At 47.4% G+C, this 15066-nt stretch overlaps 1 protein-coding gene across 6 annotated transcripts in view; it reads left to right on the top strand.

Moving 5' to 3' along the window:
- Positions 1–10489, top strand: part of NCALD (neurocalcin delta) — a 60782-nt gene extending 50293 nt beyond the window's left edge. For all 6 annotated transcript variants that reach the window (XM_056331487.1, XM_056331488.1, XM_056331484.1 and 3 more), the window contains one exon: positions 201–10489. In XM_056331487.1, the coding sequence (XP_056187462.1) occupies positions 201–298 (98 nt within the window). In that variant the 3' untranslated portion in view covers positions 299–10489. The remainder of the gene's footprint in view (positions 1–200) is intronic.
- The last annotated feature ends 4577 nt before the right edge of the window (positions 10490–15066 follow it).

Genomic DNA, 15066 nt, shown 5'->3' on the forward strand with positions numbered 1-15066 from the left:
ACTCCTCCTTCAGCCACCCAGGCAAAGCCACCACCACCCACAGCCCGCGGGGTGCAGGCAGGCAGGGCTTTGCCTTGCAGGGTTGCTTTCCCAGGGATTTTCCTTGGGGTCCCTCCGCTTCCTTCCTCCATGCTTGTCCAGAGGCTTGGCAGGTGTGCTGTGACCACCATGTGCACTAAGCAAACATGTTTCTTTTCTAGGAAAGCTCTCTCTGGAAGAGTTCATCCGAGGCGCCAAGAGTGATCCGTCCATAGTCCGTCTCCTGCAGTGTGATCCCAGCAGCGCTGGGCAGTTCTGAATCTGTTCTTTGGATGAATTATGTATCTGCTTTTTTTTTTTTTTCCTTGCCAAACAACATTCATGGTAGTGTTGCCTCTGTATGGCCAATTATGCCTTCATTTGTGGCATCTTATAGCTTCTTTTGTTGTGGATTAATTATAAGAATGCTGAATTGCTCTTAACAATTTGTCCAGAGCGCAGGCAATACTGTTTTAAACAGATATTGTGGTGTTATCACTGTTTAAAAGATTTTGTTTTGGGGTTGGGTTTTTTGTTGTTTTTTTTTTAACATGTCTGTTTTGGAAAGTACGTGTTGAGAAGGAGTAAACCAACAACAAAACCCTTGGCAGCATGACACACTGACAGATTTTAGATTGCTGCTTTAGTAGTTAAGTATTCACCCACAGGACCTGAAGGTGCAGTAGAGGTTGAACCAAAGGGGTCGTGATGGGTGGGGTAGGATTCACCTGGAACCTCCTCCCCTGTCCAGGAGACACCAATTAAGGTCAAAGACAGGATCGGGAAAAAGTACAGAAGAGCAAAACGTGTGCGGGCTGTGTCGCTGCACCTCTGCTCCTATGCCTCATTGTTTCAATGCTGTGAACAATTTCCAGGTTGTGAAGCAGAAGGGAAAAAACAAAGTTCGACATTTTTTACTAGGTTTACAGTAGTTGATTTCACATGGCTTTATCTGAAAATTCAGCAGTTTGCAATCCTGATCCCCAGATCCACAACTGACAATACCTCTTACTGTTTGGGCTCAGCAAAGGCAGACACAGATATGGAAAACTGGGTCTTGACAATGAATTTAAGGGAGATACATGTTGAATGTGAAATTTTCAGGTTAGTAGTAATAAAGCAGTTTCTACTAAGGAGAGTGGGCATTCACGTGAGGAACTCACGGACACCTGCAAGCAGCTGCAGCTGAGGCTCATCTGCTGTTCTGAATGCTCTTGCATAATATGAAGTTTTGGGGGTGTTTTTGTCTCTCTCCACATAGCTAACAGAGTTTCTGGGCCTGCTCTAAGGGGAAGGCTGTCATCAAAACTTGTTTTAGACATAGAATTGTAGCATTTATATTTCATTTATTTTAGTAAAGTTCGAAAAATCTGTACTGAAATGAGGAAATGGTACGCTTTATGGTATATTTATATATATAAAAATTAAAACAAAAAAAAGATCAGTTCTTGAGAGAAATGTTGAATGTTTATCTTTTCACCTAGATGCAGGAATTCTGAAATTTGCTGCTGCAAAACTTTATCCTTTGGTCAGAGTTGCTGTATGCAAAGCTAGTACACATACGTGGGATTTCTTAGGGACTTTACAAGTGCTGCTGCAATGGAAAAGCTTTAGCCACAGGAGGCATTATGCTGACTAAATTGGCATTAATCTGTCATTAGCTAAAGTCTGCTCTGTGATCCTGTTGGAGAGGTACCCATGTAGGCAGTGCACGGCATTGGGAATTCATGAGCTCGTTAGAGTAACCTTTGTCTGACAGGCAAGGTTGGCATTTTGTCAAGTGACCTTGTAGATGCTAATCCCCAGTAGCCTTAATTTAAAATAAACTAAGTAAAATAAGTCTGCTTTGCAGATGATGATTAGCTAAGTACTAATTAGAAGTCATGAATAAGTAGCCGAGTATGAATATTTTTTTATGAGTACTAGCTAGCATGTACAATAACTGAGAGAAAAAAATCCTAGACTTAATTTTTCCATGCCATTTGCTTTGCCAGGTGTGAAGTGCAGAGCATATTAAAATAAAATAAAAATAAATTGAAATTAACATTGCTAATCAGTTGTACTATAATTATTATGAGTGGCTAATTGCACTCAATAAATGTCTTCAGGCACACGCCTTTGTCTCAAATGATCAAGAAATCCAGTTGATGATATATTCCCATTATATTAATCAAAATACTGAGCAGAGATGTGTGTGGGAAAATAAGAAAGCAAAAGAGGCCCAACCAGAGGCACAAACAGATTTCGATACCCAGCACTTTCAGCTGTTACAAGCATCGCTGGCAAATCTTGCACCAGTTCCTCCAGTTGATGGAAATGTTCCCTATCTCTTTCTCCCTGATCTTCATAGACATCCTGGGCATCTCTTTGAAGGAGAGCCTGTGTCTACCTTCTCCAAGGTCATTTTTTCCTTTACCTGGGGAGCTGCTGGCCCTCTCTCCCATATCTGTCACCTCATGTATATTGAAAGCCATGTTCCCTCTTGAGCACCAGTCCAGTCCCACTGCCCCAGCTGCTCCTGGGTGCTCCGTCACCACCACTGCACAGGCAGGGCTCAGCGATGCTCGAAAAACCCGGCCAAACTTGTAACCTACCAGCTCAGTGCAGGCACCTAGACCCAGAGCAGCCCAGCCCTACAGAAGCTGGCATCTACTGAAAGTGAACTTGGATACCTTCTGCAGTTCCATGTTCTGCATGTGACTGCAACTTTTAAAACATTGCCTTTTATTTAAGTGACTGCATTCCATCTCTTTTTAGTTTTCTAAGGTATTTCTGGCCCAGAACCTAATCTCGCTGTTTTCGCTCAGTAGTTTTGGGGCTTTGGGGCCAGACTTGCTTCACGTGTTAATACTGTACAACGCATGTTTGAAAACACAGCCCGTGATATGACCCCTGGCCAGCGGAGATGCAATTCTTCCAACAGTTCACAAAATCTGGAAAGAATAAGAATTAGCCTATGCTCCAGAGGACATAGCTGGAGATAAGATTATTGTATAAACATTTACAGACTGAACTAAGGTTATTCCTTTACCTGACTACCGCTGATGATTGGTATTGTTTTAAATTACTAACTATCCCTTTCTTTCTCTGCCTCTCCTTGTATTTTAAAAGTGATCCGTAGCTGGAGCTGTGATAGGAACAGCCGCAAAGCGCAGTGCAGCAGGACAGCAGTGGTGTGCTGCGCCTCGGATTGGAATTTTCTGCTTTGCTGCCGTTCACATTTGCAATCATAACTCCTTCGTAAACCTTTTGAAGACAAAATGACCTATCCTGTAAAAAATAGCACATCAAGTCAGACACTTTCAAGCCATCAGTTAGCAGTATTTCCCTACATGAAGGATGGCAGACAGCACATACTGTGTCACATCACCTCAATTTTGTAGATGCATTCTCCAGTCTTAGATGCATGTGAAAGAGGTAACATTCACTCGCATGTTGTCCAAGTGAATTAATGAGTACATCCCACATGTAGACTGAATCCATGGAAAATGCCAGTCCCGTTTATCTGGCATTCCCAGTCAGCTTGCCAGACCAGAAGATGGGAAGTGAGTACTATGGCTTGCGCAGTCTGCAGCAGCCTGTCTTTGTTTTAGGGTGCTTTGGGAAGGGAAAAGGGACATAATGCTTATAAAACCAGCATGCATGTGGTTTTGTGAGCAAAGGTTTGAGAGGGACTATCTATGTTTCAGCGTTATTTGAAGCCCTGTGAGTTCACAGCAGTGAGTACTCCTGAGGTACACAAAACTGTGCTTCTTCTCTTGCTGTTCTTAGGAGTTTGCAGGATTTTTGTCTTATTGTTGGGGCATTTTGTCCTTTGTTATGCTCTGTTGTAAAGCATGTCCTCCACTTTTTCTAGACACTACTGCTAAAAACAGTTAGCCAGAATTCTGTAACTTCTGTAGCTGCATGAGGTCTATGTGCAGAAGTATCGCAGTCTAGTACACTAAGTGGTCACATGTGACCGAGTCCCCATGGTTTAATAACTGCTCCCGGAGGCTGAGCCCCAGGGCTTTTCAGCGTGTGCTTTCTTCACTGGTGGCAAACCGGTGCAATAATGTGGCTTAGCTTAATTTTCTTTCACTGCAGACCAAGCTAAGACACATTACCTTGCATTTGCTGTGGGCTGGAAGCACACACATGGGCAGAAACCTCAGTTCGGCTGACTCATGGAAACTAGGTGAACTGTGGTAACTCGATGTTGAGCCCTAATCCGCAGACTAAGCCAAGATGATAACTTGGCTGTGGCTGTACATGTCTCAGTACATGTGAACCGGGGAACACGGTGACAACTGGCAAGTCCCTGGGGACACATGGCAGTGGGGAGGGAATCTCCAGACTCAGAACATGCCCTAAGCTCAGCTGTCTCCCTTCTTTTAAAGCACTCTTTTTTTGTTTGTTTTTTTTAGCAGCACCGGTGAAGATGCAACATGATAGCAATATAGCACAGTCAGGATAAAGGAGTCATCCTTCAAAAGCATTCCCTTTTGAAGCCTAGTGTGCAAGCACCAAGTGAAACGAGCAAAGGGGAGAGCTGGACAAGACCTCCTGAACACCCACCACTGCCAGCACCTCCTTTTTTCTTTCTTGTGGTGCTCCCTCCGTTTCCTGGTGAGGCGGTCCAGGGGCTCAGGAGTTAGGTGTCAGGTAACTGGTGCAAGACTGGTGGAGAAAAATTTTTCACCTGCCCTTTGCACAAGCATTTGGATGCATTCTTTGCTCTCTGTCTTACCAGGCGGTGTCTCACGTAGGAGTCTTAAAGTGGGGGAAGTCAGTTTCCTTGGTATCACAGGCAGAACTTGTGCTTAGAAATGCAGAGGGACTTGGCAAGCGCCAGACAGCCGAGCAACACGTAGAGCTGCATGCGGAGTTTTCCATTGCCTGTGCAGTAGGCAGATAAGATACAAAGCAGTGATATGTCAGGCTCATGGTGTGATGTGCTCTGAGATAGGGCTAGACCAGAAATGGCACCTCCTAGCTGAGCAGCTCTGTCTGCTGCATATTCAGTCAGAGGTGCTGACGAAACGCACTTTTAAATACCTTCAGCATGAACATGCAGCTGCAGAGGTAGAATAACTCTGCTCTTTCTTGCCTGTAAGCAACAGAGCTGTTTGCCATGCCCCAGCTAGACGTCAAACAAACAGCTCCCTGGAGGAGCATCAGGCATTTCCTAAGTGTAACTGAGGGCAAAACGTTACCCGCAGGAGCTCTCTTCCTGGTCATGGCAGACAAGAAGGGAAAGCTCCGTCTGACTGTGGCCCAGGTGCCATTTTGCAGGCTGAGGAAAGTGAGAAGAACAGTTGTGTTTTAAGCAGATGGAGGGAAGAAGCAGCAGGGTTGGTAAACTGGGATGCAGATGGAAAGCAGTGACATGGGAAATCGGGACTATCATTAAGGGGCTGCAGAAGCCGTTAGGTGCCTCTGGCATTCCGAGCAGTAGAATGATTGTTCAGATGCAAAGTCAATCTCTTCACCCCTTGCAGAAACCATCCCTGGCTACCATGGATGTCTTGGCAGCATCCCTTATTCCAGCCCAGCTTTTGCTGCTGTTGCTTCCAGATCATCCATACTGTTTCAGGGGTGGGGATTTTCACAGGATAACATATAAAGCTTTTCAGATACACTCTCCATATCTTAAGAAGTAACAGCTGGAAAGGCCAGATGTAAGGGGCTTTTTGCAATGTACAGATTTGATTTCCTCATTGCTCCCACAGGTCGTGTTATTGTAGTATGTATAGTTGGGACTAAGCTATTGTGTGTAAATTGATGAGTAATGCACAATAAACAAGGCAAAAAAGAGCTTGGGCTGTAGTGAAAAATGTGAAAAGACTAGAGAAATGAAAAACTGTAAGAGGCATCACTGCCTTTAGATCAGGGTCTGAATTCACAAGGTAAACGCCCCTTAGCAATCAATAGTCAGCACAGAATATTTCCTCTGCACCAGCCCAGCCCATAGGACCTCCTGGGCTGCTTCGCTTCATCCCCGTGTCACTGTGTGCTGGGGCTGGGGATGCTGTGTCCCACCACAGAGATGGCATCTGAGCTTACTCAGCCTGCTGAGTGCTTCCCAGATCTCAGAGCACACAACGGCCACCCTCTCTGTAGTGTTCCCTTACTGTGCAGCTGAAAAATGTCTCAGATCTTCCCCTCTTGCCCTGACCTTATAGCAAGGGTGTTCTCACCTTCCCAAAGAGGCAGTCAGGGTGTCTGGCTCTCTGAGGCTTTGCGCCCACCTCCTGGTTGCCCTCCTTAGCCGCTGTGTGAAGGAATAACAAACACCAGCCCTTGAGATCTGGAGGAGCCAGGCTCAATGCACTTAAATGGAACAGCTTCTGATCTGGTTCCCAGCCTTCGGCCCTCCTGTGTGTACCTTGCCAGCTGCACTATTTATTTCCTATTATTAAGTAATGGCAGTATTAAACATTTCAAGAACACAGCGAACCTCTGCAACAATGTGGTTTTCATTATCGTGTATGTCTTTGTTGACTGCACCACAGACTGAACCTGACCAGTGCTCACCCTCCGCTCCCATGGTCGGTTCCACAGAGAGCTAATTTCTTCCAGGCAGAAGCAGCATCTTCCTGTGCGTCACCATTCAGTGTGCGGTGCCCGATGCCGCCTGGAGCACCCAGATGCTGAGGACCAAAAGATAATCTTGGCGCAGCAATGTCAGGCAGAGATTCTTCCTGCCATCTGTCAAAAGCACGTGTCAAGGGTGTGACCTCTGGTTTTCTCCTCCCTGGGGACAGGGGTTTCAGTGGTATTCAGGGCTGGCCTCATGTTCCCCCACTGAATGGGATGATGGTAATTAGTAAACCCACCTGAGAAAATCCTCTTAAATTCTAAGCTTCGTTTGTGCTGTTAATTGGCTGCACTCAGAGGGAAGATTAATGGGTCCTAGGCAGTTGTTCAGGGGAGAACTTGCAGTTCCTTGCCACCACCACCACCTTTTTATGTCCTGTTATTAGTTTATTCCCATCTCCAGGGCAACCAAATAGTTTTTATTAGTATCTGTGAGAAAAAGAAAAAACAAAAACAGAGTTTGAATCTGATAAGGATCTAAGGAAGCTTACTAAGGATGTTGTGCTCCATGTTAGTCATGACTGCTCTACAAGATCAAGTTTCTTTGGTATTTTGTGTTTAATTTCCTTATTTGTGTTTTAGTTGCATTTGTGATTGATTTTTTTTTTTTTTGGATCCTCTTAGATTCAGCCCTGCCAGTCGTTTAACTCATGCTAGTAAAAGTCCTGATGATCACAAGAGCAGAGCTGCCTGAGCAATTGCTGCCGAGGTGGGCTCACCGTGCCTAGTAAAACTGAAGTGCTTCGTTATATGTGAGGGATTCTTTTTGTCTGCACGTTTGCTGCAAGGACACAGATCGAACTGCATTTCAATATGCTTGTCTCTTCCACTTGCTCACTTCAATTCTGTCTGAGCAGTCTTGTAGTTAACATTTGTATATTCAGTTCTATTTCTCTCTTGAACCCAAGGTGACCAATATCGGCCTCTTCTGACACAGGTACTTGATGCTTTGGATTTTTAAGTATTGCTAAGTGAATGATGTGATGGATGCAAAAGTAAATAATTATACATTTTTGTGCTGGTTTAGGCTGGGACGCAGTTTAATTTTCTTCATAGTAGCATGTATGGGGCTGTTCTGGATTTGTGCTGGGATCAGTGCTGATAACACAGGGATGGTTTCGTTGCTGCTGAGCAGGGCTTACCCAGAGCCAAGGGCTTTTCTGCTCCTCACCCCACCCCACCAGCGAGTGGGCTGGGGGCACAAGGAGCTGGGAGGGGACACAGCCGGGACAGCTGACCCCAACTGACCAAAGGGATATCCCGTACCATGACACCGTGCTCAGCATAGAGAGCTGGGGGAAGAAGGAGGAAGGGGGGGACGTTCGGCGTGATGGTGTTTGTCTTCCCCTGTAACCGCCATGTGTGATGGAGCCCTGCTGTCCTGGGGGTGGCCGAACACCTGCCTGCCCCTGGGGAGGGGTGAATGCATTCCTTGTTTTGCTTTGCTTGCGTGTGCGGCTTTTGCTTTACTTATTAAATGGTCTTTATCTTAATCCACAAGTTTTCATAGAATGATAGAACCTTTTAGGTTGGAAAAGACCTTTCTCACTTTTACTCTTCTGATTTTCTTCCCCATCCCACTGGTGGGGGAGTGAGGGAGCAGCTGTGTGGGGCTTAGTGGCCAGCTGGGGTCAAACCGTGACAATTTTTTTGTGTAAATTTGGGCAGATATTTTTGATGTAGACACTAAGAAATTGAGCTAAACCATGGCCAAAAGCTGAACGGATCCAAGTGTCCAGTTCCCGTTTAAGTCCACGACCATTCCACAGGGAGAACTTTCTCATCTCTGAATCAGACTGGTTCTACATTGCAGCATACAGTAGGGATACCAAATCTAACCTTAAACAAGTTAGCGCAGGCAGACTAACTGCAGCAGCACGGAGTTCAGCATATCCTGTGTCTTGGCAAAATTAGGTACCTCTCTAGACGAATGCTTTGTAAGCAAATTTGCATATCCTGAGGAAGATTTTTACAAGTCAGAAAGGAGAGGGATGACTATGAATTAAATGAATTTGGTCCACATATTTTTCTTATGACTGTCTAGAATTGCTAGTGTCTTGTGTGTAGTTGCCTGTAGCTATCGTGGTGTGCTGATTTTTCTCCCCAGTTCTATTGTAAGCTCATCTGGTGATATTCTGAGTCTCCAGACAGTTCTCAGCCAGGCAAAGCCCCATGGAAAGGCTGCCGGGAGGTGCGCTGCTGCCCTGGGGATTTGGCCCTGTGCTGTTGCAGGCTTTGGGAGCTTTGCAGAGCGACGTGTTAAACCTACCCAGTAGCATGGAAGTAGACGATCGAGCGGGCCATCAGAGGAAACAGAGAATTTGGCGGAGGGTTGTGTCTGTGTTTTGCGCCCCCCAGCACGTGCACCATTCCCCCTGCTATTAACTTCCAGTTAGGACCTTTTTCGAGCTCTTAGTGTCAGAGTAAAGTTTTCTTATGCTGATGATGTATTTGTATTATGCAATGTACTCAGAAAAAACCCAGAAGATTATCTCTCTGCAGCTGTCCTCTCTTCTTGAGAAGCTGTTCTCTTCTGTATATATGATATGCAGAATGTACGGGAGTCTTACCAGCATTGGTTTGCATTTTTAAGACTGTTCTAATTAGTGTGTGATACTATTGTGTTTTTGTAGTGACATCTTTGACGTAAGATGTAAAAACTATTTAAAATGATTTTTTTTCTTTTGGTTATTGTTCAGCTTTTAGAGATAGCACCAAGGACTGCATGTTCACTAGAATCAGTCTTTTTCAAGGGCCGTCATAGCTGCACATAGGCACCGGCGTTTCACCCGGAGCACAATACCTGCATTCTTGTTTTAATAGGGGTCAGTTGTGAGTGGAAAGTAATTCTTCCTGAAAAGTCTAGTTTTCTGTCTTTCCCTCTCTCAGACTCAAGCTTCCCACTCCCGCTGTGTGTCAGTCCCAGCCCCAGGAGGAGACTTGGGAGCAGGGTCCCCTAACGCAGGGCACACCGCTGGCCCCTGGTCAGGCTTCCTTACCCCTGAGCTCACTGCATGCACACTCAGCGTTCCTTGGGACTGCTGGCTATACCATGACAAAACCGATGGGTTCATATTTTAAGACCATTTGTGCAAATGACTTCAAAATTAATTAACTAAAACTTGGAGGAATGAAGCAATTAAGGAAAAGGAGACCCTGAGCGGCAAGGTTGGGGTCAAAATCTTATTGGGCTGCTTAATACAGCAAGAACTTGGGGTCAGTCCCTAAAAGACAGGACCGTTTGGGGGGGCTTAGGTCTACGTTTCTTGTTGGGTTTGGAGAGTGAAGAGGGGCTTGGATCCGGCCTTTCAGGCAGTGCTGACTTACTCAACAAATTGAGTCTGAGAGAGATGCTTCTCCAGATTGTGTCCTGGGCCAAAATACAAGACATGCTGCAGCTTAGGAGTTTTTTGTCTTTTAGGTTTTTTTTTCTTTTTAACGGAGAAAGCAGTATAAACTGCACCTGGAAAAATGACTGACTTTAAAAGCATGGTTTCCCTTGTTATATAGACACTCACAAAACAGCATTGTGTGGTTAAAAAGGCGCATTTGTGATAGTTTCTTTTTCAGTGCCAAAATATATAAGCAGTATTGTTTGAAGGGAAATAAGAATTTTTTTACTGTATTGTTATTACCGTTGAACAAATATTGTTTTTAAATGTTAGATTTTGAAGACTTTTGTATTGTAAACTGTTTTGTGACATGGTGCTTTTTCATACTGGAATTACTGATCGCACCTAAATATGAATTATTTTGTTTTCTTATATAAATATGTAACCTTGATCAATCTTGATGAAAACCAATGTATGGTGGATACCAATGGTTCAAACAAATTCTCCTACTGAAATCCCCTGAATGTTCTTTCCTACTAATAAACATTCTGCTGCAGCTAGCTGTGATGTGCCGCGTGCTGTTACTCCCTTCACAGCGGAGCCTTAAAGCCTCAGGTAGCCCCACGGTGTGGAGGGCAGACCTTGGAGAAGCCTTTGCCTGCTGTCCTCAGCCCCAGCCTGCTCACCACCAAAGGCAAAGAGGCAGCAGCCAGGCAAGCCACTTTGGAGGGCTTAGCAAGGGCTTAAGCTGTGTGTGGGCACTGCGCTGGCACATTGCAGACAGCTGGGCTCTCCACTGCTAATACAGTTTTTCCTCCAGCCACTAAAGTCAGCAGTGACTTTATGGGGCAAGATAACACCGAGCGGTTTATCAAAGCAAAGGGAGGGCATCACAAGGCTGAGTGCCCTGCTGCTCCAGAGTGGCAAAGGCCAGCTTAGCTGGCTGATGGGAGCTTTCCCTGCCATAGATAAATCCCTCTCCAGGTTTAGGGCATTTTTTTTTTATCCCCGAACGACTAGCACATCGTCAGTGCTGTCAGGATGTGGGGAGGGACCGCAGAGTGTGGTAGCTGTGGTTAGTGGCTCCAAGGCATGGCTCATGGAGCAGCAGGGGCTCCTGCCAGCCTCTGCTGGGCTCTGGCGGTGGCTGGCTCGTACCCCTGTGCATGCTTCTTAAGCTCCTCAAACTTTTACCTAGGTTAAATGTGGAGCTGGGATTAGCACCAGGGTGATAAAAGTAGTTTAAATCCTGCTGGAAGGTAACTGAAACCAGTGCCTATTTCCTCGAGAGTGAAAAAAACCACCCAGCCTACTTGTGGAGCTGCACATTAATACAGGCTTGAAGCAGGCTGGAGCCTGGGTAGAGCATCAGTTCTATCATCCAAGTACCCTGTGTGCTCAGAGCACCTCCAAACCAGCTCTGTGACACCAGCTTCCAGCGTGCCAGACTCTGTGATATACACTCTCCTCACCACTCCATTAGGGCCATAATATGATTTAGCATTAAGGTGTAAAAAAGGCAGGGCTGTAATGAGCTGCTTATTTGCATAGGGATGCTAAAACCCTCCACTTGCCACCTTTGCTGGCCCATATCTCACTGTGCAGAGGCCAGGGCTTCTGTGCCCGGGCAGGGATGTGTACTGACTCCAGGCAGAGCCTGGCTTCAGGTGATGGCCACCGCCAGGCACTCCGGCACCTGTGGCACCCCAGCAGCCAGGGACTGTCCCTCCCACCACCTCGGGGAGGAGGGGAGCTGTGACCCTGAGGCTGATTGACTTGTGAGCCCTGGATATGGCCCTGTCTGGGAAAGAGCACGCTCTGGATCCTAGCACTGGTTTCAGCAGCACAAATTGAGCCGAGAGCTTGGGAAGGTGTTGAAAAGCACAGCTTTGCTGTCCTATTGAGTCACCTAAAGATGCAGTCAAGAGCTAGAGGAGGGCTGTTTTGCTTCCCTCTCCTAGAAGCTGCTCAGTTTTTCTTAAAAGACCTTCGTGAATCACCCTGCTATTGAAGTTCCACAAAGGCAAGTGTAAAGTCCTGCACCTGAGGAGGAAAAACTCCACGCACCAGCACAGGCTGGAGCTGACCTTCTGGGAGGCAGCTCCGTGGAGAAAGACCTGGGAGTTCTGGAGGACAGCAAGTTGCCCATGGGCCAGCAGTGTGTCCTCATGGCCAAGAAGGCCAAAGGGATCCTGCGGTGCATTAGAAGAGTGACCAGCAGGTTGAGGGAGGTGATCCTCCCCCTCTGCTCTGCCCTGGTGAGGCCACATCTGGAGTGCTGCGTCCAGTTCTGGGCTCCCCAGTTCAGGAGAGCCAGGGAACTACTGGAGAGGGCCCAGCGGGGGGCTATGAAGATGGTGAGGGGACTGGATCATCTCCCTGATGAGGAAAGGCTGAGGGAGCTGGGCCTGTTCAGCCTGGGGAAGACTGAGAAGGGATCTTATCAATGCATACAAACACCTGAAGGACGAGTGTCAGGAGGACAGGGCAGGCTCTTTTCAGTGGTGCCCAGTGACAGGATAAGGGGCAACGGACACAAACTGCAACACAGGAGGTTCCACCTGAACAGGAGGAAAAACCTCTTTGCTCTGAGGGTGACAGCACTGGGACAGGCTGCCCAGAGAGGGTGTGGGGTCTCCTTCTCTGGAGACATTCAAAACCCACCTGGATGCAACTCTGTGCAACCTGCTGTAGGTGATGCTTGTTTAGCAGGGTTTGGACTAGATGATCTCCAGAGGTCCCTTCGACCCCAGCCACTCTGTGATTTGTGATTCTGTAAGCTCTCGGCCACACCAGAAACAGCCCAGCCTTTGAGCACGCTGTGGGTGCAGCAGTTCCCATTAGCTGACATGCTTTTCCTTGTTCCTCCACGGCCTCGCAGACAGGGTGCTTCCACCCCCTCGGCTGTTGAAGCATGCACATTTTAAAAGCCACTCAGTAAAATGGCTTCCTACAAAACACAGTTAAACATCCATCACAGGCAGTGCCCAGGAAAAGTGATTACTTTAAAGACCCCCACAGGAGCTAGTCCTGGCTGACCCCACACTCCTCATCCAGATAGCATTCCTGGGGCCTGGAAAAGCCCCCAAGAAACTCCTCAAAACCTGCTGGACTGGGGAGCCACAGTGGCAGGGGCAGCACCTTGGGCTGCGAGCTCACCAGCACCAGCAAGCTGCAGCCAGTCCCACAATTGCCATTAAATATATATCTACACACACACACACGGAGCATTATTTTATACATACAACTTTTGGTTTCTGCTGTATGGTGCTGACTGCAGACAGGCTGGTGGTGGAACACAGGCTGCACTGAAGACCATCATCAGGGCAAACAGCATGTGGTGGTAGGGGTACAGGTCTCTGTGGTTTTCAGTGGATCTGGGAAGACCTCTTCTGCTCTTGGTTAGTCACTCATAGTCACCAAGCTATGGAGTGCTCAGCACCTGGCTCTCCTGCTGTATAACAAACAGGTGACAAATACTTTTCAAAATTATTAGAAAATGCCAAGCACGCGGGGAAAGCCTTTTTTTAAACCCTTTGATGGCTGTGAAAAGACTCTTAGAGCTAGACACAACTGGAGGAGTTTTGCGAGGAAGGGGATGGGGAAGGGCTGGAGGAAGCTGGGCTCTCGAAGTCTACATTCTGCTAGCCAAGACATTTCAGGTGAATTCACTTCCTTCCTCATTGCCCAGGCGTGGTCTCTGCTTGACACAAGAGAGGTCTCAGGGGCTGGCTCTTGCATGGCAGCTTGTCCCACTCAGGACTTGCCCTCGGCAGGAGCGCTGAACTTCTCCATGCTGTAGTAAGACAAGGCTGCCCCACCGCTCCTTGGGCAGCCTCCTTTCACTGAGGCAAATGTGTTCCCAAGCGATTTCCCACTTACTTAGATGTTCTCATCTCCTGGATTCTTGTTTGAAAGGATAAGTCAAATGGTGGAGAATAAAATGGTTGATGAAAATGTTTTACTGCAAGATGCATGGCCAGGTATGCTTCAGTGCTCTGGTGCATGCAAGGCACAGCTGGAGCAGGTGCGGAAAGGATCTCACCCCAGGTGCCCTGGACTCACAAAGATGTTAGTGCCAGTGCTTCCAGCTGGGTTCCCAGGACACCCCATGTCACACAATCACAGAAGTGTTGAGCTTGGAAAAGCCCTCTGGAGGTCATCTGGTCCAACCCCTTGCTCAAGCAGGGCCACCTTGAACTGGTTGCCCAGGACTGTGTCCAGCAGCTTTTAAATATCTCCAAGAATGGTGACTTGACAACCTCCCTGGGCAACCTGTGCCAGTGCTTGGTCACCTCACGTAAAAAAGTGTTTCCTGATGTTCAGAGGGAACCTCCTGCATTTCAGTGTGTGCCCATTGCCTCTGGTCCTGTCACTGGGCACCACTGAAAAGGGCCTGGCTCTGTCCTTTTTGCACCCTGCCTTCGGGTATCTGTACACACTGGTATTATCTCTCTGGAGCCTTCTCTTCTCCAGGCTGAACCGGAGAGGTGTTGCATCCCTTCATTAGGTTAGCAGCTCTTCGTTGGACTCTCTCCAGTATATTCATGTCTCTCTTGTACTGCAGAGCCCAGAACTGGGCACAGGACCCCAGGTGTAGCCTCCCCAGCATTGAATAAAGATCACCTCCCTCGGCCTGCAGGCAATGCTTGGTGTAATGCAGCCCAGGATACCATCAGCCGCCTTTGCCGTAAGGGCACATTGGTTCAACCTGGGGGTCCTTTTCTGCAGAGCTGCTTTCCACCTGGGTGGCCCCAGCATATACTGGTGCCTGGGGTTGTTCCTTCACAGACATGAGACGTTGTACTTCCCCTCGCTGAACTTCATAGTGTTCCTGTTGGCCCATTTCTCCAGCCTGTTGAGGTTCCTCTGGGTGGCAGCATGACCCTCTGGTCAGCCACTATCAGCCACTCCTCCCAGTTTGGTGTCATCAGCGAGCTTGCTGAGAGTAGGTTGTGCCCCATCGTGCAGAACATTAATGAAGGTGTTGCACAGGACTAGACCTGGTATTGACCCCTGGGGTACACTGCTGGTCACTGGCCTCCAGCTAGACTTTATGCCACTGATCACCACTCTCTGGGCCCAGCTGTTCAGCCAGTTTTCAGTTCACCTCACTGTCTGCTCATCCAGCCTGTAG

The sequence above is a fragment of the Falco biarmicus genome, chromosome 3 (assembly GCF_023638135.1).
Source record: "Falco biarmicus isolate bFalBia1 chromosome 3, bFalBia1.pri, whole genome shotgun sequence".
In the NCBI taxonomy this organism is placed as follows: domain Eukaryota; kingdom Metazoa; phylum Chordata; class Aves; order Falconiformes; family Falconidae; genus Falco; species Falco biarmicus.